General features: G+C 39.2%; 1 protein-coding gene across 4 annotated transcripts in view; it reads right to left on the bottom strand.

Moving 5' to 3' along the window:
* UHRF2 (ubiquitin like with PHD and ring finger domains 2) overlaps positions 1-24,493 on the bottom strand; it is a 97,518-nt gene that overhangs the window by 24,229 nt on the left and 48,796 nt on the right. For 2 of the 4 annotated variants that reach the window (XM_037373081.1, XM_037373080.1), the window contains exons 5-7: positions 13,107-13,223; positions 11,943-12,052; positions 2,841-3,027 (exon numbers count right to left, since the gene is read on the bottom strand). In XM_037373081.1, the coding sequence (XP_037228978.1) occupies positions 2,841-3,027; positions 11,943-12,052; positions 13,107-13,223 (414 nt within the window). The remainder of the gene's footprint in view (positions 1-2,840; positions 3,028-11,942; positions 12,053-13,106; positions 13,224-24,493) is intronic. The other 2 variants (XM_037373083.1, XM_037373082.1) reach the window with 1 other exon arrangement.

The raw sequence follows: 24,493 nt of genomic DNA on the forward strand, positions 1-24,493 counted from the left end.
TGACATAATGCAGATTCACAAGGTGAATTAATTAGGGCATTTCTTGCCTCTTGATAGGATAACTATATTAGCTTTATATTTTTTAAATTGAGTTTTGTATGGAATATTAAATACTGTTTGCATGTGAAGTGGCTTAATCTCTGCAGGAGAAACATCATTCTTTCCTGACCTGCAGGCTCAGCCCCTGCATAGTTTGCCAGATTTTATACTATAAAAATACTAAATGGAAATTTCTCCACTTCTAAAACAAACAAAACCTGTGAAGAAGTTAAGGATCAGACAGCCATGACTCTTTGCTAGTATTCAAGAAGAAGGGAGGACATAGACCTCATCCTTGGTAGGAGATACTGCTTTGCCCAGTGCAACTGCACTCCTGCATATGACCAAGCATTAAGACTGCACAGGGCTGGTATCAATAAGTATCACAAAATTAACTGTCACAAGCCAGCTCCATTAACAGTATCTCCTCCATCCAGTGACTTCATCCACAGATGCATCTATCTACCTACATCAACAAATATTAAGAATCATATAATTACACAGCAGCCACTTTTTCAGACATTTTAGTTATATGAATTAAACTTCTACTACTTGTGGAAATTCACCATTTTTTGGCCAGAAATGTAAGTGGAAGGGTCCAGAAGTGCACTTAACATACAGCCTGAGGGACTCTAAAGACCAAGTTGTCAGTAAATTTAATTCCTGTGTGGTTGTCTACAAAGCACCACATCTTCTGCATGGAGGAAAACAGTCCTGGCACCTATGCAGCGCAGTTATAGTGGTACTATTGGAAGAGGGTAGGGAGAACTAAGCAGTAAAGGCTACATCTTGAAAAAATTTCTGTTCTTCATGTAGCCCTCTGAAATAGAAGTAGGACAACTCATAAGAATGTTTCACAAGAAGCTTTTGAAAAAGAATGGGTACTGGTGAAGACTAGAACACTAATACCTAATCTGAAAAACATCTGAAGCACTCAGCAGGCCAAGACAACTTTAGCACACTAGCTAAACCAAAGAGATGCTGATGGCTGGTGAGGTTTCAGTATCAGTATCTTGACGTGCCTATCAAACCTTCTCTGTATTTGAGGGTGTAGAAGAAACCAGAGAGAATCAATTGTTTCCACAGTAGAACAAAGGATTTGTGGGTTTTGTGGCAATGTATTTTCTTTATCAGAAACTCTCCTGTGACTAGTACTGGAAAATAGATGGACTTTACTGTTGCTGGAGTACCGGATTAGAACTGATTCTTAGAGTAAGGAGCAACTGAAGAATGGATGGACCGAACAGATGTGTACTTCCAGATAGATGGTCTCATTGAATATTCTGAATGAAGGAAGTAAAAAAAGAACTTCCCAGCTGCTATATCCAAAGGTCAGGTGCAATCAGGTAAGAATACTGCTTATGTATTGCAGTCAGTAATAAACCATTTGTGTGCTGGGAATGGTTTCCAACAAGTGACATCAACTCACTTGTATTAACAAGTAGTGGGAAGCAAGAAGATGTCACACACAGTCTGCCTTGACAGCAGAAAACTTTGTAATATTTCAGTGACATGCTGTGTAATAAACACTGCTGAATAAACACTGTAATCATTTTGCAGATGCAAGAAGTGGAAGGCACATAGACAATATTCAAATAAATGCTATTTTTAGTTCAAATGACCCATACATACTTCTAATAAGTACTGAAAATTTTTTAGATAGTGTTTCAAGACAGCAGTTCCTCCAAAAATGAATACAACTCTTCTCAGGGCAGAAATTTTATGGGAAAAAGACCAGCTTCCAACAACAGTATCCTGTGGCCAAAAGTACACACTTAGAAACACCTATCTCTGTTAATGGTCTCAATCACTAAATCACACACTGGCATGAACACAGAAGGAGTTAAAAAATACAATGCCCCAGAAAAAACGCAGATCATTAGGCACTGACCAATAAGCAAACCTACCATGGCATCCACATACAGGAGATACAGTCATTCACTTCCACAGAATGTTAAAACTTCCAAAGCACTTACACAGATTTTTATATAAAATTTAATCACAAGGTCCAAAGACATTCCATAAAATGTATTCACAGCCATCTTAGACATTTATTGATGTCTATGTAATGGAAAACTTTATCAAAATAAAGTTCTACTTATTACTCTTTTATAAAGGATTAGCATCTCGTGTAAGTCACAGGCAGGTGATAAATACGCACCATGTAAACTGTAGATAGCTATAAGGATACAAAACAGTTCAGAGCCCAATATAACTTAATGGGCAGCTAATGGGTGCATGCAGATTCACTTCAAAATACAATTATCTTGATTTAACAATGTCAGTTAGCTTGGTTTTCCTACTGGCAGAACCAGGGACAGTAGAAATGAAGAGTAGCAAGGTGCTGGTCCTCCCACAGCAGAAATCAATGGAGAATGGAGGAACAGAAGACACAGAAGGGGCACAGAGGCAGCAACAGGGACAGAGGATGAAGGGAAAAAGAAGGGTAAGCGTAAGAGAATTGTTCAAGCCGTGAAGCCTGAACAAATAAAAGACTAGAGAACAGCACTGTTGATAAACACAATCAGATCAGATAATGCCACAGAAGATCATAATGAATAAAATAAACATACCAGTTCTGAAAATCCATAACGGTCATTAAAGCTCACTACTAATCCTTTGTGAATTATTTAAAAGAATTACCTTGACAGAAAACATAAGACTTATATTAAAAGTAGATGGATTAAAAAAGGCAGAATTAAAAGAATTCTTCAGTATTATCTCTCATGAAGTGCAAATAACAAAAAGGTACCATGTATAGAATGGCAATATAGGTAAGTAAATCATCCTTGTATATTTACCAGTCCTCATCTTCTGGTATCTTGCTTAAGGGAGGGTTCAGGCAGTATATATGATAAGCCATATTACATTCATCACATAGGAGCTGCATGTGAGCATCCTGCTTTCCACCACACAAATAACACGAACAAAACCGGCACTCCTTATCTGGATCAGCCCTACAGTGCTTGCATTCAGGGCCACTTTTTCCTGTCAAAAACAAAGAAAAATTCAAATACCATGTATCTTAGAGAAGTGCATTACTCTATCTACTAGGAAAAAATTACTCTTGCAGATGAACATTGCCCTCTTAAAAATGTTTTTTTCTTACAATGAGGTATTTGACTACCCAGGCTAATGGGTTTTCTTCTGCTGTATAAGCAAGCAGTGAAGAAAATTACTAACCTCTCTTGTTTTCTCCCCTCCCACTCCCAACACGCCACCTGCACACTCTCCCTACAGATGGAGCCTTGCACAATCTCTAGTTGGAGTGTTGTTAAATACAGCCATGAAGAAATTCCAATTAGGCAACTGGTAACAGTCAAATAAGATGCAAGTACAACTTGGAACAGCTCTTTTCCCCACAAATAACCAGTTGTTTCACAGCAACAGTTTAGTTTATACACACAGAAACACTAACTTTCTGCTGCAGCTCACTTGGAAATTTGGACCCATGAACCCCACTATGAAAGAAAATCACTGCAATTGATTCCTCAATCAGGGAAAAAAATGCTTTTATACAAGAGAAAAACATGTAGTAGCCTAAATTAGAGATGCAAGAGGAAAGGGAAGAATCACTGAATACTTCTAGCAGAATTAAACACTTACAGTCTTTAGTCAGAATGACTAGTCAGAAATGTATGAAACAAGTAGAAGGTCCAGAGAAATGAGAGAAGACTTCAGAAGTGAACTTGACTACAGCCCAAAGAATTCCAACATTAAAATAAAACAAATTCATTTATTTTTTCTGTGCAAAAGTCATCTAGAAATGCCACGGAAGTGAAATTGACCTTGAACTAGTGTAATACAATAATTAACAGAGTACTTCCAAACTTCTCTGGAAATAGTATTTTATCTGAAAGAAGTAATTAGCTTTGAATCAGAAGACAAGACCAGAAATACCATTTGAGAGTCTGGAGCTGGAAGTAGGAAGCTGTAGAATCTAGACACTTGAGACACCATTTTAGAATGGGCCATAAAATGTTCCGAGTACCATTCCGGAAGAAAAAAAACCCCACAGGGTGCAAAAGCTCAGAAACATAAACAGCTGGAATACCAATGCTTGGGATAAATTTTCTCCTAAGTCCACAGGCAACCTATCTGAGGAACTTCTGAACTGTCTAGTCAATGTCTACTCTAAAGGACAACTGACCTAGAAGGACAGACAAACTTATTCCTATCATAATCTTTGTCCAAAATACCCAAAAGTCATCAGTTGTACAAAAAATAAAATTCTCTTCTCTGGAACAAAACCTTATTTAATGTGTCCATGATGTCACATGCAAGTTCATTAATAAGGAATCTGAGGGTAGGCCCACTACAAAAATGAAAACAAACAATGTCCTCAAACCCAAACCCCCTACAGCCCTTTGGAGGCAGCATGAACATCAGATTCTTCCATAGATGCTATGCAGAAAGAATATAAGACAAAAAGAGAAGGGCACAAGCAACAAATCATATGATTTAAGAAAACACTGCCTGTTCCCATGAAAGATTTAACCCTTAGGAAAACAGAGAATTTTTTTCTTATTAAAGGACTGATGCCTTTCTGATTTTAAGGGAAGACTAGAATTTGTCAAACCTCAAATATGGAGAACTACCCCATGTTTCTCTGACTAGCGCAAGAGAACAATATTCAAGTTTCCATCTCCTCTCAGCTTTATTTTATAATTTTCTTCACCAGGAGTCATGGTCTAAGTTGCCACCTTGAGAAGCTGTATAGCTTGTCAGTTCCTTGTAAGTTAGTTTGCTTGGATAACATAAGCAATCAAAGTAAATATTCCTTCTAGGAGCTGACTCTTGAATAGAAAGATGAGATGGATCTCTGACGTATCCAGAGTTCTGTATATTTTTAACTTTTTCCTATGCACACTGAGAAGGAAAGGACTAACTAAGGGTTTGCAGAAATCCCAGTGCCTTCCTGCTGAAGAAAAATCTGCCTTCCCAACTGAATACCCCTACAGAAAGTTTGATTCACATAGATATATCACTGTAAAACCTCTGGAGAGAAAGTCCAGACTGGAAGTCTTCTAAGAAAGGGGGACTGGAATGCCAAGCATTGTGGTACATCTGCAGCCTTTCTGAAGGACCTTCAAGAATACTTTTATCTTCAAAGGTGGAAACAACTAGACTTAGAAAGGGAAGGGGATGGAGTTTTGAGTAACAAAGAAAAGTCAGGAGCTGCTGATGTATTAGGTATCAACAGGGGAAAACCTGTGAAATGCCTCAAAGGAATGAGGGGTTTTTTCTCTGAAAAGGTGACTGACATGGTCAATATCCCAAATGAAATGTCTCTACACTGGTGCATGTAGCATGGGCAGCAAACAGGAGGGGCTGGAAGCAACTGTGCAGCTGGAAAGCTATGATCTAATCGCTGTCACTGAACTTGGTGGGACAAATCACATGGCTGGAGCGCTGCAACAATGGCTACAAAATGATCAGAAAGGACAGGCAAGGAAGGAGGAGCAGGTGATCTGCCCTCTGTGGCCTGATTGCACAGTCCTGTCTGTGAAACACAGCAATGAACAGGTCAAGAGCTTGTGGGTGAAAATAAGAGGCCAAGCCAACAAAAGGAACTTCATGGTTGGTGCTTATTACTGGCCACCCGATCACGAGGACGCTGATGATGAAGACTTCTTACTTCAGCTGCAGGAAGCCCCACACTCACAGCCTCTGATCCAGCTTGGGGACTTCAGTCACCCTGACAGCTGCTGGAAAAGCAGCACAGCAAGCTCTAAGCAGTCCAGAAAACTCTTGGAGAGCATCGAAGATAATTTCTTAATCCAGGTGACAGACAGCCCCACATAGGAGAAGTGTTACTGGACCTGTTGCTTACCAACACAGATGAACTAATTACAGAAGTCAAGACCAGTGGCAGCCTGGGCTGCACTGACCATTCCCTGGTAAAATTCACAACCTCGAGGGATACGGGCCAGGTGAAGAGTCAAGACCTTGAATTTTAGGAGAGTGAACTTTCAGCTGTTTAGAGAATTACAGGATGGGACCCCCCGGGACACTGCCCCCAGGGATAAAGGAACAGAACAGAGCTGGCAGCTCCGTAAGGACATTTGTCTTACAGCCCAAGGGCTCTCAATTCCCATGTGTGAGCAATCAGGCAAGGAGTGCAGGAGACCAGCATGACTGAGTAAGGACCTCCTGGTCAAGTTAAAGCATCAGAAGGAAACGCACAGGCACTGGAACCAGGGACACGTACCCTGGAAAGAATATAGGGGCACTGTCTGGATGTGTAGGGATAGGATTGGGAAAGCCAAGGCACAGCTGGAGCTGAATTTGGCATGGGATGCAAAGAATAATAAGAATGGTCAGAAGGTTGGTCAGAAAAGGAAGATTAAAGAAAAATGCACCCACCCACCCCTTCTTTTCTCTGCTCCCACAAACGAGACAGAAGTACTAGCGACAACCGATACGGAGAAGGCTGAGGGACTCAACAGATTTTCTGCCTCAGTTTCCAATGGTAATCATCCCACATCTCTCAAGTCCTTGAACTTCAAGGCAGGGACCGGGGGAATGAAGTCTCTCCCACTGTAAGAGAAAACCAGGTTCAAGCTCTCCTGAGGAACCTGAATATACATAAGGCCATGAGACCCAATGAGATGCATCCCAGGGTCCTGAGGGAATAGACTGAAGGTACCAAGCCACTCTCCACAGTATCTGAAAAGTCATGGCAGACAGGGAACGTCCCCAGTGACTGGAGGAAAGGGAATATTGCACCCTTCTTTAAGAAGGAGGAAGAGGAAGACCCTGGGAATTACTGACCAGTCAGACTCACCTCAGTGCCCAGTATGTCATAGAACACAGACTCCCAGAAGACATGTCAAAATACATGGAACACAGAGAGGTGACTGGAGACAGACAGCACGGCTTCACCAAGGGCAAATTATGCCTGACTGATCCAGTGGCCTTCTACAATGGACTGACTACACCATTGGACAGGGGAAGAACTACAGATGAAATCTTACAGACTTCTGTAAGGCTTTTGATACAGCCTCTCACAACATTCTTGCTGCTAAATTGGAGAGAGATGGGTTTGATGGATGAACTCTTAGCAAAGAGTGGACAGTCTGCTTTCAGTGGCTCAATGTCCAACTGGAAACCAGTTGTGTCCCTCAAGGGTCTATATTGAGACAAACACTAATACCTTCATCAATGACATAGATAGTGGAATTGAGTGTGCCCTCACAAGTTTGTGGATGACAAAGCTGAATGGCCCAGTTGATACAGCAGTGGGAAGGGACGTCACCCAGAGAGACCTTGACAGGCTTGAGAAGTAGGCCCATGTGAACCTCATGAAATTCACTTAGTCTGAATGCTAGGTCCTGCGCAGGACAATTCCCAGTATCAGTACAGGCTGGGTGATAAATGGATTGACAGCAGTCCTGCAGAGAAGGACTTCGGGATACTGGAGAACAAAAAATTGTATATGAGCAGCTCAGATAGCAAATCACACCCTGGGCTGCATAAAGAGAAGCAAGACCAGCAGGTCAAGGAAGGGTATTCTCCCCCTTTACTATGTGCTGGTGACACCCCATCTCAAGTACTGCATCCAGCTCTGGCATCTCCAGCACAAGAAAGACATGGACCTGTTGGAGCAGGTCCAGAAGAGGGCCACAAAATCAGTCAGAGGGATGAAACGCTTCTCCTACAGAGGCAGGCTGAAAGAGCTGTGTTTGTTCAGTCCAGAGAAGGGAAGGCTGCATGGAGACTTCATTGTGGCCTTTTGGTACTTAAAGGCGGCTTATAAGAAAGACAGGGAAAGACTTTTTACCAGGGCCTGGAGCAACAGTTTTAAATTTTAAGAGGGTAGATTTCAATTGGATATAAGGAAGAAATTTTTTATGAGGGTGGTGAGACACTGGAACAGGTTACCCAGAGAAGCTGTGGATGCTCCACTCCTGAAAGCATTCAAGGCCAGGCTGGATGGGGCTTTGAGCAACCTGATACAGTGAAAAAAGACCCTGCCCATGCCAGGGGGGGTTGGGCTAGATGAACTGTAAAGGTCCCTTCCAACTCAAACCATTCTATGATAAGAAGTGCTAGAACACTGCAGTTTGGTTTGTCTTTTTAAGAGAAAACATATAAAAGCTGAAGAACATAAAAGAAGGATCACTAAAAAGCAAAAATTATGAGCTACAGATAGAAGGTCTAGTGAGGTATGTACTGACTGGAAAACATGAAGAGCAAATGTGTTAAGGGTACCAGCAGTGGTTATTTTACAAAGCCTCAAAGGCAAAGATCAGATACACTTAAAAAGAAAGACAAAATCTCTCATTGTACTGCTTCTACCTGTCTAACCTATAAGACTTATCTGCATACTATTCAGATAGAAGTAATCTGCCCAGGGTTGTTTTGAAGAGAAAGGAAACACTGTAAGAATGCTGATCAACAAATCTGCCACTTTTCCAGCATAGCTAAGCAAAACTCATGGTCCGTCCAAGGTATCAACACCAATTCAAGTCATGTCAGACTGAAGAAGTCCCAGGTAACTGGTATCCGCTTTGAAAAATAGGAAAAGTGATGACTGAGTATTCCTTAAAGAAACTCACTACTTTACCTCATCCGATAAATAAAAACCAAAAAGAAACTGCTTATTTTTCTCTCTCTTTACTACCACAGACTGTTTAGGCCTATTAATTTTACTGGGTTTGGTTGCAAAACCAGTTTCTTAGCCCAATGATTAGTAATAATACTTTTATAAAAAAAAACAGGAAAAAAGCAGAAAGGTCGACATATTCTAGTTCATTTAAACAATACCTGGAGTCTTCAACTTTCTCCAACGTACAATCAAGGTACAAACTGTCATCTTCATGACATAACTTTAATTCTTCCATTTCTGCTTTAACCATGACCTCAGTCAAATGCACTGATTATATCTGCCCTATTGGTCACACGAAGGCAGCTCTGTTCACCCCTACCAACACTGTACAGTTTAGTTGCATATATCATTTCATATTCTCTTCTTTTGCAGGAACAGTTATCTCATGTTCGTAACACAAATTTGGATTCTAATGGAAGTAATATATGTTGATATCGAAGTCTTATTTCCATTTTGCATATAAAAATTTGAAACGTATTTACAAGCATGTTGTTTCTTAGTTTTCTAGTTTTCTGATAGGTTTAGCTCTACCTTTTTCCTGGGCTGCAGAGTTTATATTTCCATTAAATAACCTGAAAATAAGTACTTTATTTTTAACTGTAAGTGCTGATCATACATGTCATACACATTTTATCTAATTTACACATACAAAACCTACCTAACGTATGCTCAAGGAATAACAATTTTTCTGCAGAGGTAGCCTACGTTGTTTATCTGATGAAGATTATTTGCAAAGTAGGGATTCTGTCTTTTGGTAAGGGCATGGACAGTAGCTTAATATAGACAAAAATACAGTCAATGCATTTTCTGATTGTGTGTCAACAATGTCATAGAGTATTGAAGGCCAATTAGTTCTTTGAATTTCATCCGCCATTGTTGTAACAAAAATCTGCAGCTTTTCATAGCATATAAGCTAAGGTATGTATGTTTATAGATACATAACTATATATTTAAAAATTTTAGATACAAAGTACTAATAGGGATGGAAGTACAGTCCAGAGGTAAACAGTTTACAGCATACAGCTCAACGGATGTACACTGTGCATAAGTGAACAAATCAGAATCAGATGAACAGAAGTGAAAAGGGCAGTGTGGTGAGAAGGTTGGCCTCAGGAAAAAGAGCAGTCTGAAACAAGAAATAAGGCTAAATTGCCAGATCAAGTAAGTTTTCAGGGTTACAATTGTAAAGATCGTATTTCTGTGTTACATTCTCAAGATTATATTTCTGTGTTACATTTATTTAAGAAGGTTTGTAAACAGTATCCTTAAGTGTACAAGAATGGGACTAGGAACAGAATGAAACAAAACATACATAGTGGTGCAAATCTCTACACAGATGGCAATATGTGAGTAGTTTAAGCAAAGAGACTACCAATAAGGAAATAGCTTTCAACACAGGAGGGAAAGAGCTGTAAGTGAAAATAAAGAGCTTGACTTTGAAACAATAATGTGGCAAGCATTGCAAGATTGAAGGCTGCACCTCGAACCCTGTGTTCAGGTTTGGGCCCCTCACTGCAGGAGGGACGTAGAGGGGCTGCAGTGTGTCCAGGGAAGGGCAAGGGGCTGGGGAAGGGTCTACAGAGCGAGTCCTATGATGAGCAGCTGAGGGAACTGGGGTTCTTCAGGCTGGAGAAAAGGAGGCTGAGGGCAGACCTTACACCCTCCAGAGCTGCTGGAAAGGAGGTTGTGGCGAGGTGGGTGTCGTCTCCTCTCCCAAGTAACAAGCGACAGGGCAACAGGAAACAGCCTCCTGTAGTGCCTGGAGAGGTTTAGGTGGGATATTTGGAAAAATTTCTTCACCAAAAGGGTGGTCAAGCATTGGAACAGGCTGCCCAGAGAGGTGGTTGAGTCACCATCCCTGGAGGTATTTAAAAGATGTGTAGATGTGGCACTTAGGGACACAGTTTAGTGTTGGATTTGGCAGTGCTAGGTTAACAGCTGGACTCGACGAACTGAAGGGTCTTTTCCAACTTCAATAATTCTATGATTCTACAACAAATAAACACGTCAGATCAAATGGTGCCACTGTAGATAATTTTATAAAATCACCAATATACTAATCAGCCATTTCCTTCACACAGACATAATTTTAAAAATTAATTCACTACACAGTAGCTGCAGGGAAGAACTAAATGAACTGCAGTAATTTTATATGCCCTTTAAAAAGTTTCATAAACAATTAGACTTGCAAAATAAGTAGGTATATAAATGCAAAGCAGTATCTGTAGATCTATAACTTTCTCATACTGCAATTTTTTAAAATAAAAGATGTTTTAAGACATTACAAAACCCCTTTAATGTGACCAAGAAGAAATAAACAGAATGGATAGTTAATTTTTTTGAGTAATCTGAGGAAAGTAAATCATAAATAATGAATAATTAATTGTGAGAAGTTCATTTAGAGACATTCATATTTTTACTTTTAAGAATACCACAGCAAATATTTTTTTGCTCCTCTGAAAAAACAGTAATTTTTTTGATGACAGCAAATGAACACTAAGCGGACTAGTTCTTGTGCACTGACAGCTACATAGAAAGGTTCAGAAAAACTGCCTTGGAGTCAGGAGTCTAATATAAAACAGTATCTAACAGCTATTAGTAGAGCTGCCATCCTATCCCTGTGTTGCTATCACAAACACCTATAACTCCTAACTTCAACATATTTTTAAACTTAGGATAAAATGGCACACTACTTTTTAGATAAGCTGCCACTAACCCCTTCCTGTGGTTCTGGGGAGTTATGTTTTTTAGAAGGTCATGCAGGGCCAAATGATAATCCAAACATTAATTGTCCTTCTTTTTCAGGGTACAAACAGCTCTGGCACAAAGTTCCTTACCTTCTTCTTAATTCTGACATAACAAGAGGGTTAAAGTGCATCATTACAGACCGATTCCATCTTTGTCATTCATTAATTTATTGAAAGTTTAAATTACATGTCAATTGCAATAGCGGTTCTGGTGACCTGGACACCTGTCTAGGAACTTAACTGAGACTACAAATTAATTCTGCATTTATTTAGAAAGTTATCAGATGTTCCCCTTTTTCCTTGCTTACCACTGATAGCAGTAAGATGTGATGGGTCTCTCAATACGTCAAGTAATGGAGCTGCCTTAAGCAAATATACTTTTAGAACAGAAATCTAAAAAGGATTCTATACTAATACGCTCCTGAACACAGAAAAAAATTAGTTACCTCTGTATGCTGATCCTTCTTTTTTTAAAAAAAGAAATATCATTCAATATTTACTTATATTTATTTATATTATTTATAAATAATAATAATAAAGCATACTTTTGTAATCTCCATCACCAAATGTCAATGGATAGGCTCCTGGCTTTTCAATCTTGTACATTTCCTCTATAAAAAGGATTTTACAATCATTTATTGTGTCTTCTGGGCCTCTGAAAAACAAAGAATAAAAATTACATTTAACTTAGTTCCTTAGACCTAGATTCTGTACTTTATGAATCCTAAAGCAATGAGATAAAGCTAACTAGCAACTGTTTATTTGTCACTGATACGGTAATTTATTTCAATTCACACACAAAATTCAGTCTAGTACTGTAACTTCTAAGAAAACCAAAACATAAGACTTAAAACTGACATAAAGACTACCCCATCACCCTCAGACTATCTGGCAGCTGAGTACATCCTTATTGACAGCCATCCATAACTTTGTTATTCTGCTTCTAAAACCTCACAATGTTTCTTTTGGGCAGAACACCGTAGACCAGACAAAATCATATCCCCTCCAATATAGCGTAAGCAACATTATAAAAGCATAGTGTCAGAAACATGAATTACAAGACGCAATAACAGATGCTACTCAGAACCCATAGAATAAGAAAAGCAACTGAAAGCTTCAAAAGCCCTTCTATGACTTCTCAATGTTTTGGAAACCTAAAACCCAATCCTGCAAAAAACATGTACAATACTGTCATGTACTGTGAGTATCGCCATTAATGTCAGGTTTCACAGCACTATCTGTTCACCGTATCTCAGTGATGAGTAACAAACACTCCATGAGTCTGACATCAAATGATTAAGAGAATGATTAATAAAGTCAAATGTGCTGTTAGAAGTTTGACTTTAAAACAATTGAAACAAACAAGTTGTTAATGGTTAATTCAAGATGTATTTTTTTATATCCTGCTAAATGCCTTGTTGAGCGCCAATAAATCCTTTGTCCAAAAGAGTAACTTCAAATGGAAGCACCCCCACAAGATAGATGAGCTGACTGGAAGTTCACCATGAGGAATGAGCTCAGCAAAAACTAGGGAAAAAGTAATTCCGGCAGGAGGAGATCATGACTACCGACCACACTGACCACTGGCTCAAGAAATCCCCCAGACCCAAAAAGAAGTTGAGAATGAGTGCACACCAATTAACATGAGAAGTGAGGGAATTATTTGACAAATAGGAATTGGAACACTAAATAATGAAAGAATTAAGTACCTTGTAAGCAATGAAGGCTGATGTCTTTGTATGCTAAACTGTGTAAGAAGTGTAGTTCTGACAACCGAGGAACAAGGCATTTGTGGGCTTACCACCCAGCTGCCTACTTCACGCAACCTAGAATAAAGGAATAAAAATACCTTGATTCGGTGTGTGAATCGGCACGGCGCACCAGGTACCGAGCCTGCCTACGGGACAACATTTTGGCGACAAAGGACTGCCCTAGTGCCTTGCCTGGATCAACTGACCGCTCCAGGGAAAGGGGCTTGGCCAGGCAAATTCCAGCTTGCACCAACATTGTGATCATGGACTTGATACGACCAGCCCTGAAGCCACAACGACCAACGACTCAATGGTGCAATACTTCATAGAGGTATTTCTTGTGCGAAAGGGGGGTGATTGGGGATTGAAAGAGAAGCACAAAGATTTGGTTTGGTTTGGGCTCTGTTTGGGATGCATCAAAGTGATACACAGCAGAAGCATATTAATTTCTACACTTTTGGTGATGTGTGCCTTGGATTTTGGTATTGCATACATTTTTTCACACTTGGATTTTGGGTGTGTGTGAAATGTTTGGTTTGAGGTGTATGCATTTGTAATTATAGTGTATGAAACATCAGGTAAATTATTCTTAGTACCAAAATGGCTTCTTCTGCTTCTGCAGAAATTCCCCTTTGGTCTCCCCTCGGATGCTTGCTAAAGAATTAGGGTAAGTCTGGAGGGGACCCTATGCCAAAAGATAAATCAAAACAATTTTGTAATCAATGGTGGCCACAATTTGGACCATCAGGAAAAATGGCCAGAAAATGGACCTTTAAAACACAGTATTGTATTACAATTGATGTTATTTTGTAAATGACAAGAGAAGTGAGATGAAGTTCCTGAAGTTGATTTGTTCTTTGCTTTAAGAAATGATTGGGATACTAGAAAAAAAGCGTAATTTGGTAGATTCAAAATATCAGAATGGGATATATTCATTGTCTAAAGAAAGGAAGTAAAAGAATGGGAAGTCTAAATCTCATTATGCTCGACGTAAAGGAGATCAGAATAGAGATGGCAAGGAAGTTCAGTTGCTAGTAACCACCCCACCCCAGACAAAGAAAATAAGGAGGGTCAGGGAATGAATCTAATGGTGAGGAGGTTATTTCTGATGCGGGTCTGGTTTCAAGCAGGACTAGCGGGAAAGAAAAGCCAACATTGCAGGCACCTTTTACAGAGGCAATAGGGTCTAAAGGAGTGGTACTGTACGTGCATGTTCTATTCACCACCCTGGACTTGTTAAATTGTAAACGAGAAATTGGATCTTATTGTAGTAATCCTGATGGAATGTACAGCACGGTTAAAATGGTGATATTAACACATAGTCTTAATCAGGGAGACATTCAAGCTCTATTAGAATATTTATTTACATATGAGGAAAGGAGTGTGGTTTTGGAAAAAGCCAAAGAATGAGTAATTAGAAAAACTGAAGGTCTGGATTTAAAAAATTATGGGAACTCCAAGTCCTGATTAGTTTCTCCCTAGAGAGGATCCAGTGGGACCCAAATAGGATCATGGGGTTAGACCGACTGAAACCGTATCAGAGGTTAATCTTGTATGACATTCAGAATGGAGTACAGAAACCTAAGAACCCTGCAAAATTATAAGGTAAAATAAGGAGACAAAGAATCTCCTTCAGCCTTCTATGAGAGCCTGTGTGAAGTGGCTCGTAAGTGGACTGATCTAGACCCTAAAAGCAAAGGAAACAGGATGCTATTTAATATGCTTTTCATTGAACAATCTGCACCAGACATCAGAAAAAAAAAACTTCAAACGGCAGAAAAGGCAGAGGGAATGGTGATTTCACAGCTAATGTCTGTTGCCTACAAGGTGCATAATAACAGAGATGAAGCAGAGGAAAAAGAAAAAGAGGCAAGCCAAAATTCAAACCTCAGTGTTAGCTGATTTAGCTAATGGACAGGGACGAGGATGAGGAATGAGTGTCTGAGGGTAAGGAGGATTAAGAGGATAAGTCTAAGGGCAAGGATGCGGTGAACTACCGCTCTGAGGCAACCAATGTGCCTATTGCAGCCAGGAAGGGCACTGGAAGAAGGAATGTCCACCAACTGCATGCAGGCAGAAAAGGGAGTCAGAAGGGGCAACAGGAGTTATGGCAGAAATTGGTCTAGATGGAAGGGGACTAGAGGCATCTATTGCCACATCCCCAGCCAATCCTCTGGTTCCAGTTAAGCTGAGGAATGAAACAATAAATTTCTTGCTAGACACTTGAGTAGACTGCTCATTCTGTAGTAACTAGTTGCAAGGGACTTTTAAGTGAAACCCAAATAAATGTTGTTGGTGTGACAGGGAGGGAAACCCTGTCAGGATTTTTTTTACAGGCCATTTTTACAGCGAATGGAATTACTGATCGGAGATGTGAAATTAATGCAGAGATTTCTCTATATATCAGAATGTCCCTTACCACTGCTTGGATGAGATCTGCTTTGTAAGTTAAATACACAATTAACCTTTCCTGAGGACTCTGTCCAGTTGAATACTCCTCCAGAAAATGTGTCGAAGTCACAAATATGTCTGCTCACCAAAGAAAAACCTATGGAGGAGGAGATTCCTGGTGTCTTGGATGCAGTTATACCACTAGTTTGTGCATCAGAAATTCCAGGGTGAGTGGGAAACATGGATCCAGTAAAAACTGAACTGAAACCAGGAGTCCAATCGGTAAGAAAAAACCAATATCCTATGAAGTTGGAGTCCCCATGAGGATTGGAACCATTAATAGACTATTTTTTTAAAATTTGGACTGTTAAAAGAATGTCAGTCAGAATTTAACGTTCCAATTCTCCCAGTAAAAACCCCAAATCCTTGGAATACAGGTTGGTATAAGATTTATGAGAAGTCAATACCCGGACAGTTGATGTCCACCTGGTAGTCTCAAACCCCTATACTCTCCTCACCTCAATACCAGGGACTAACGTGTATTTTATGGTATTCGATCTGAAAGACACCTTCTTTTGTATACCAGTGAACAAGCAGAGTCAACTTATTTTTGTTTTTGCATGGGAGAATCCGACCGCAGGACCAAAGATGCAACTGTCTTTCCCCAGGGACAGCCCCACAATACATGGTAATATACTGGCATAAAAATTGGAGCAATGGCATGGTGAGTATGAAACCATTTCACTGTTACAATATGTAGATGATACACTGATTGGGTCAGATACCCAGGAACAGTGCTGGGAGGTGGCTATTAGTTTACTCAATTTCTTGGGCCATGCAGGATATCAAGTCTCAAGAAAAAAGGCCCAGACTGCAAAAAGGGAAGTCCACTATATGGGCTTCAAGAAAGCTGGGTGTTGGACAGGGTAGAGACAATATGCAGAATTGCTGTTCCCACCTCAAAGAAACAATTGCAAGGCCTTCTCAGAACAGCTGGATAGTGTCAGCTCTGGATTCCAAATTTTGGCTTGACAGCCAAACCTTTATATGCTGCTAGAAAAGGACAAGAAACTGTAAGAATGGACTCCAGAATGCTGAAAGGCTTTTGATGAAATGAAGAGAAAGCTGACAGAAGCCCCTGCATTGGGACTCCCAAATTTGCAGAAGCCATTTCAATTGTTTGTGCATCAAATGCAACAAGTAGCATTGGGAGCGCTTACACAGCGGTTAGGAAGCTGGAAGAGAATGGTGGGATATTTCTCCAAACAACTGGGTGACGTAAGCAAAAGGTGGTCTGCCTGTTTGAGAGCAGCAGCTGCAACCATAACTGATCAGAGTCTCAAAAACGTGACACTGGGCCAACCCCTTACTGTGTATGTACACCACACTGTGATCCCTCTCCTTGAAAATAAAGGACATTACTGGATTTCTCCAAGCTGATTAGCTCAGTATCAGGCAGTGTTGCTGGAGCAAGTTGATGTGATGCTCTCTCAAACCTCTATTCTTTACCCAGCTACACCACTGCCAACCTTGGAAACTGGAGAATTACAGGATGATTGTTTAACAACTATTGAACAAGTTCACTCCAGCAGGCTGGATCTTCGAGATGAACCATGATCTGGGGCAGAAACTTTAATGATGAAAAAATACAGAAGTACTGGAAAACAAATCATTACCTAGCAACACTTCTGCCCAGAAAGCTGGATTAACAGCCCTCACTCAAGCCCTGGCATTAATCCAAGCAAAAAGAGTCGACATTTGTACAGACTTGAAATACACCTTTGGAACACTGGCAAATACACTTTACAGAACTACCAAGATACAACCGGTATAAATATTTATTGGTATTAATAGATACCTTTTCTGGTTGGCCTAAGGCTTTCCCCTGTCATGCCAACAAGGCTAGAGAAGCAGTTTAGGTTTTGTTAAAAGAAGTAATACCTAGGTTTGGCATACCAGAAGGAATTTCTTCAGATAATGGACCACATTTTACAGCAGAAAAAGTACAGGGAGTGTCTAAGTTTTTACAGATTGACTGGGAATTACACATCTCTAACAGCACGGAAGACTTGGACAATCAACCTGAAGAAATAAAATGAGTGGCAAAAATATGAAGGAGATTTGGACTTGTTGAACTGTTTTCCTCTTCAAAAGTTATTCTAATTCTATTGCACTGCTGCAGTCCCTTTTAGTTCTAGAAAAACACTTCAAAATCTGAAACTACACAAGCAATCAGATTAATACAGATCATGCATACAGACCATGAATACCACAGCTTTATTATTAAGATTATGAAGTTTAACATTTTACTAAGAATGTGACATTTATAGTTAAAATATCCAGTGAGCATCCTGTAAAACAAGAAATAAACTGCATTTTTTTTTTCTTCTTTCCTTCACAGACATCAGATGTGCTGGACATAATAGACCAGTAGTAGCACACAGCCTAATTCCAAGTTAGGGAAGAGTGAAGATTATACCGTTTTTTGAAGGCTTTATTATGAATGAAAAAACAAAGTATTGTATTGGTTACTGTTTAGTATTTGAAGATGGTTGTGTAAGATTCTGCTTAGCAAAGCTGAAGTGCACTGCACCATTACAAGGGTCTCCTCAGAAGCAGGGAAATAATAAAAAATAACTGTAAAAATAATGATTAAATATTGCCACAATGGAAAGTATTTTCCAGGTGAAGATGACGACTACATTAAAATGCTATGTTTCTTCAAAATATTTAGAGTGTACAAAAGCCTGAGAATATGTCTGAATCAGGTGAACAAGTCATCTGAGCCCTATTTGTTGGACATCTGTAAGAAACAATTACAAAGGTGACCTGAAAATCCTTTTGTAGCATGTCAACCAGGTGGCATGTCCCTATAAAAAGGTCAAGGCTGCAAAACTAAATCAAACTATAGCCAGGGAAACAAGATATTAGGCCCATATTAAATAACTGCAGTAACAGCACACCTCCAGAAACAACAGGCTTCAGTCTGGGACCTGTTGCTCCCCACTCTACCGCTTTGTCTGCACTCACCACTTCCCTTATGCTGACTCCAGTTCTTGGACTCTGTCACATGCTGACTTAACTAAGGCAGAAAAAAAACAAGTCAAGGAAAAAAAACACATGCAACAAAACATTTTTTGGTGGCCCTGAGCACTACAGTGCTTAGGTCTCCATGGAACGGGTGTTGAGAGGACTTTGGTAGTGTCTTCACTACAATTGCCTTTTAAGTGTACCAACAGCTGTTTACTTGGGCACCTGTATTTATTTTGACCCTTTTGCGGTTTTTGGAGGGAAAACATTCACCATCATTGGTCATATGCATAAACAGTAAATGCTAGCAGATTTCAAAGATTTGGGATATTTCAACAGAACATACAAATACAAATACATTCATCAGATAGAGAACAGTTTTCCTGACCAGGAAAAATCCATGTGTTTAAGATAATTTTTACTTGCATCCTAGGGGGCATTACTTAAAAGCAGTTCTGGCCATTGTGGGTAACACCCCTCAGATTTATTTAGTTTTCTATACAGTGCAGTGAACACAGGAAGTCTTGATTTTCTGCACCTCAGTCTGGATGAGTGGTCCAACCACCCACAGTAGAACACTGGATGCCAGCTTCTGTTAAACAAACTATGCCTCCGACAACATAAGGTTATGGAGATATTTCCAGTCTGTGAATGGCTACAGCACCTAAAATTCCTCCAGCTGTTACCAAACCTGCAGCTCTACTTAAGGCACAATATCCAGGTTAGGTCTAAAGTGAACTGTTTAGCCAGAAAATTGTCCCTGAAACGGAGAGAAGCGCACTCCCAAGGACAACTACCCCTCTAAAAGGACTGTACGTGCCAGTACACCTCTGCAAGGAAGGTGAGTGGAAGCTCTTCTCTTCTGCAGCAGCATGCAAAGACACTTTGAATTATCTACAACATGTACCCATTAACACACAGTCATAAAAGCACTATACATTCAAACCTAGAAAGGACAAATCATAAACATAGTATCTGGCATGAAAACCAAACGAACAAATACAGACTGAGCTTCTCAAAGCATCAAGGTTTCCCTGCTTATTTTCTGAACCTTGGAGAGTCTTAACTGCCCTACATTATTTGTTAGTCCTGCATTATTCAAAGCTAAGACAAAACAAACAAAAAAACTTACCTCCCGACACTCTAATGCTATAAAACTAGTTATGTCAGGACCTCCCTCAACTATACCACTGCTTGCCCGCCTATCCAGCTTGACTCCTCTAGGACTTATTTCTAACGTTAAGTAGTGAATCTATTTTAAAACCAAAATAAAGAATTCTGTTTTCTTTCACCTAAGTAATGTGAAGTTTTATGTTCATACAAAAAATACATGTAGTATTTATTTGGTTTGTTTATCTGTAGGCTTAAAAAGCAAGAGATCAAAAATAAACAAGCATACCTTAAACTTTAAGTAGATCTGTATGGAAAAGTCAAAATAGTCACGGAAGTTGAATAATATGTTGGATATTAGTAAGCATACAACTACACATGCATCTGCAGAAAATCTAAAGCATAATTTATTAAGGAAGTTAAAATCTTGTCAAGAAACAATAGTGACAGTCTCAATGTAGCAGCTACAAACATGACCTTGCTTATGTCGTGGGATACAGAGATATTCTCAAATTCCAGTACACCTCAGAAAAATTTCAGCATATTTGCAGAGCATATTTTACCCCAGTTTTTGCATCTTGCAAATGTAGTCTAAATACACTATCCCTATTATGAGCAAATCTGCATCTAGGAAAAACTTGGAACATTTCCTCCCCTTTCTCTACACTGCCTTATTGTTTAGAGCTGTTTTACTTTAATATACCCTCTTTTTGACTGCACTTTCTCCAGAAATTTAGAAAGTAGTTGTTTTAAAAAAAATAATATCTTTTCATCACATGTAATTTTTTGCATACAGTCTGTAGACAAGAAGGAAGGTGGCAAGATATCATAAAACTGTATTCTCAAATCTACTGACACTTGTGTTACTGCTAGCCTTATCTTTGGGAAAAAAGCCAAACCTGAGCTCAGCAGAGTATTTGTTAGGAGTAAATTCCACCGCTGCCAATTTAAACTATTAAATTGACTTTTAACTACAATGAATATCACATTGTTTTCTTGAAAGGTATCATGAACAGACTTATAAGTTGGTTCAATGATGCTGTGTTTCAAAAGGCATTACGGCAAAAAGTGAAGTATGGAGAGGCATGGATTTTTATCATCAACTTTTAATCAGAAAAAATCACATGCACATTATCTCAACCTTAGAGTGCTGAAATGCAACATATTTTTTTATATAGTTAAATAAAACAACTCCTCTAACTAATGCTAGAAAACACAGAACTCTCAAAACAACAACAAAAATATAACCAGTTGCATGGAGGTAACAACTGGTAAAAGAATTTTCTCATAGAATTGCAATCTTACTAGCATAAGCAACACTATCTTCATATCTAGATATTTTTTATCTAGTGATATAACAGATGTATCACCTATTAGGTCATGGGAGACACTTCTCCTCTTTGTTTCTGGTATTCTTCCTTCAGGATACGGGCACTGAGAAAGTAACTTTCAGACTCAGTATTTCCTAAAAGATATCCAGCATCTGAACCCCAGAAAACATTTTATTTTCTGCCATGAGTGACATAAGGAGCAAGCAAATACTATCAAATAACTTTAAAAAGCTGGTATGTTCCAACAAATGCCACAGCTGCATATCTGGAAACACAAAGGAACACCAACTACCATTGTAACACATGATGGCTAATAATAAATGGTTAAGCCTTACCAAAGCTAAAAATCTCTTCTCAGCTAGTTGTTCTTAAAAGACTAATTCTTCTTCCATGTTACACATACAATAGCTTTAATAAGGATCAGGCTACATATCATGTCTTAAAAATTATGGTTATCTATTAAAATTGGGGTTATATTATTCTGTCAAACATACTTCTTCACCTCATTATATGAAGAATGAGATTTAAAAGAAAATCTTGAGTTATACATTACACACAGTAAGTGAAACTACATTTGTATTTCATGCAAGTACACTAAATCCTTTAAAGAAATTAAATCCCAAAACAGAGCCAGACCCCTCAATACAACAGAATTCCTAAAACAAGCTTTCCTTTTAGACAGGTTAGCCATAGCCAGTTACAAATCTTCAACTGAACCTCCTTCTAGCTATCTTTTTTTTTTTTTTTTAAACCTTCAGGTTGCAAAACACTCCATACATACATAATTACAACTGACTACAAGTATGATAACTGGACATTATCCTGGGTAGTTCAAGGTCAACCTTCAAGAAAATAAAAACTGTTAGATGACAATTACCACACGGTAAAAACTCCCATCGGTTCTTATTGCCCAGGAGATTCAGTTACTTTTCTGTTGTTATCACTTTACCACATTGGAACTAAAAGAAAAATATTTCAGCACACACTAGGAGTCAAAATAAAATGCTGAATAAAAACAGGGGGAAATTTATTGTTCAAAAAATACACACAGAGGTTATATTCACACAAAGAATTATAAGGAAAAGTGCCTAATGATTATTTATCTGTAGGCCTTCTAAGAGCAAAACCTTACTCACACTAAGTCATGTTCACCACAGACAACAATTAATTTGTCAGCTTCTACAGTTACTGTCAAAGTGGATTGTCCACGTCAGCTGAGAAACAGCCACAAGCAGAGTAAAATCTAACAGACCATAATGTTGGCTATGCTTCCCAAATTTATGAATTCAGTTAACAATATAAAAATTAGAACAGGACCAAATCTACTACCATTGTCAGTATCTATGTTTTCACACGCACTACTTTGTTTACATCCCATTTACGACCAATTCACCTATACTCTGCTTCTGCAAAACTTTCGGCCAGCAACCCTTTTATTTTCTCAACCATCATCAAACCACAGCTGGATAACTTCTTCAGAAATATGCAAACAATCTTTTCAATATTACCACTCAAAATGCTTGTTAGAACTTTTACCATCATCCCCTTAGAAGCGGCTGAGCTGCTGGAGTTCGCCTACTGTACGTATCAGCAGCATTTCATTGCGTCTTTATGCTTTGTGCTTTCACATTTACAGCTGCATGAACTTGTATTCCAACTTACTAAATATACAGTTGTTAAACTGAGAACTGTTTTTAAAAACACTCTTCTTTGCCTTTGACGAAAGAGAAACTGTGTTCCTGAACTGAGCTCGTGAACAACTGTTTATCAATTTTATAAATATACTAAATTACAAACACATTAAAATCATTAGGCTGGAGAAGTAAGTATGTACTATTGTGACAAACAATTCTAAGGAAATCTACTCTCAAAAATCAGAACCATGTTCTGAGGTTCGCTTCAATATATTCACTCTAAGTCACTATCAGCCAAAAGAATGTTTTGAAAGTAAAGCGGATACATGTTACAGCACGCATATTTCAAAGGATGTTAAATGGAAAATATCTCAATCTGATATAAAATACTGGAATGTGAAAAATACTACTAGTTGCTTTACATTTAAACATTAACTATAACTTAGGCTAAACTGTAGTTTCAAGAAACTGCAAACAGACATCATCTACACAGAATGAAACAAAGGCTAAAACAGGCCTATAAAACAACTACAATCTTCACCAAACATGACTGAAGATCTGACTTTAAACAAGCTTGTTTTGAAGTTAGCCTACAAAATGTTCCCATATGAAGACAGCATATTACATAGATAATTTGACCAAATTCTGCTAGGTTGATCTGAAAACAATGGAGGTTGTTTCATTTTGTATTGTATGCAAGGAGAAACACAAACAATATTTTCAAGGATTTTTCAGAATATCCCATACCCATTTGATTTATCATGAAAATACAAATGCACAGCTACAAAATGGGATTGTATCAGCTGTGCTTTTAATTCAACTTTATATATTTTTATTACACAAGCCACTACAATGACAAAGACACAAGACAAGTTTTCAACTGTACAAAGATTTTACTACTCTCTCTCTCTCTCTATATATAGTGCTAAGATAATAAATTTAAAAAAAAAACCAAGCTACTTGCCAGGATACACGGAAGACCTTACTACCAAAAATACCATAATCTAATATGAATTGTTAAGGTCTTTAAAAAAAACCAAACAAAAAAACCCACGTACACACTCAACTCCCAAACCTACGAATACACGTTGTGGATGCACACACAAGCTAGCCAGGACATTACTTTTTTCAACCTCAGTAGCAGGTGTAACACTTGGTGCATTTACAAAACCATGTATTACAGTTCATGCTGCCAGACTCAGATTTGGATGCAGGACTATTCCTTTCTTCCTTAGCATGGGATCTGTAAAGGAGACGAACGTTAAAGAAGCAAGCGTAAGCCTAATACCTGGGAGAAGGGGAAAGCACTGGCCTGACAGGACAGCAAGTCACGCTGTCGGATCCCAACAGTCTGTTTACCACAGCAGCGCAGCAGGCTCTGCCCCGTGCCCAGACACCCCCTGAGGAGACAGAGCAGAAGGCCGGACCCAGTGCAGGCCGGCACGCACAGCTCCCGCACATGGCTGCGGCACGCAGCGGGGAATGCCTGCCTGGCCAAACGTCCACAAAGAAATGGGTAAATACTGCCGGCTGGACCCGCAAGGGCGGAAAAACCAAGGCTTCACGTATGCAAAGCCAGGCCAACAGTGTCTGGTGCTGCAGGGCACAATCGGGCTTCTCTAGCCATTTGTGGGCTGAACTGCAAGACTCAGAACAACGCAGAGGCTGCTCAAGGCATCGTTACAGCGGTCTGGACTAGCCAATAAACTCTTCTGCACTGGGAAGAGGCAGAGCTACAAACAGGTGGTACTTACTAGAAGAGGTTAAAAGCTTCTATCCAGATTTTACATCACGTTACAATTCTGTGAGCAGATGCTGCACAAATACTCTTCATGAACTTTTACAGTTA

This window comes from Falco rusticolus, chromosome Z (genome assembly GCF_015220075.1).
Source record: "Falco rusticolus isolate bFalRus1 chromosome Z, bFalRus1.pri, whole genome shotgun sequence".
NCBI lineage: Eukaryota > Metazoa > Chordata > Aves > Falconiformes > Falconidae > Falco > Falco rusticolus.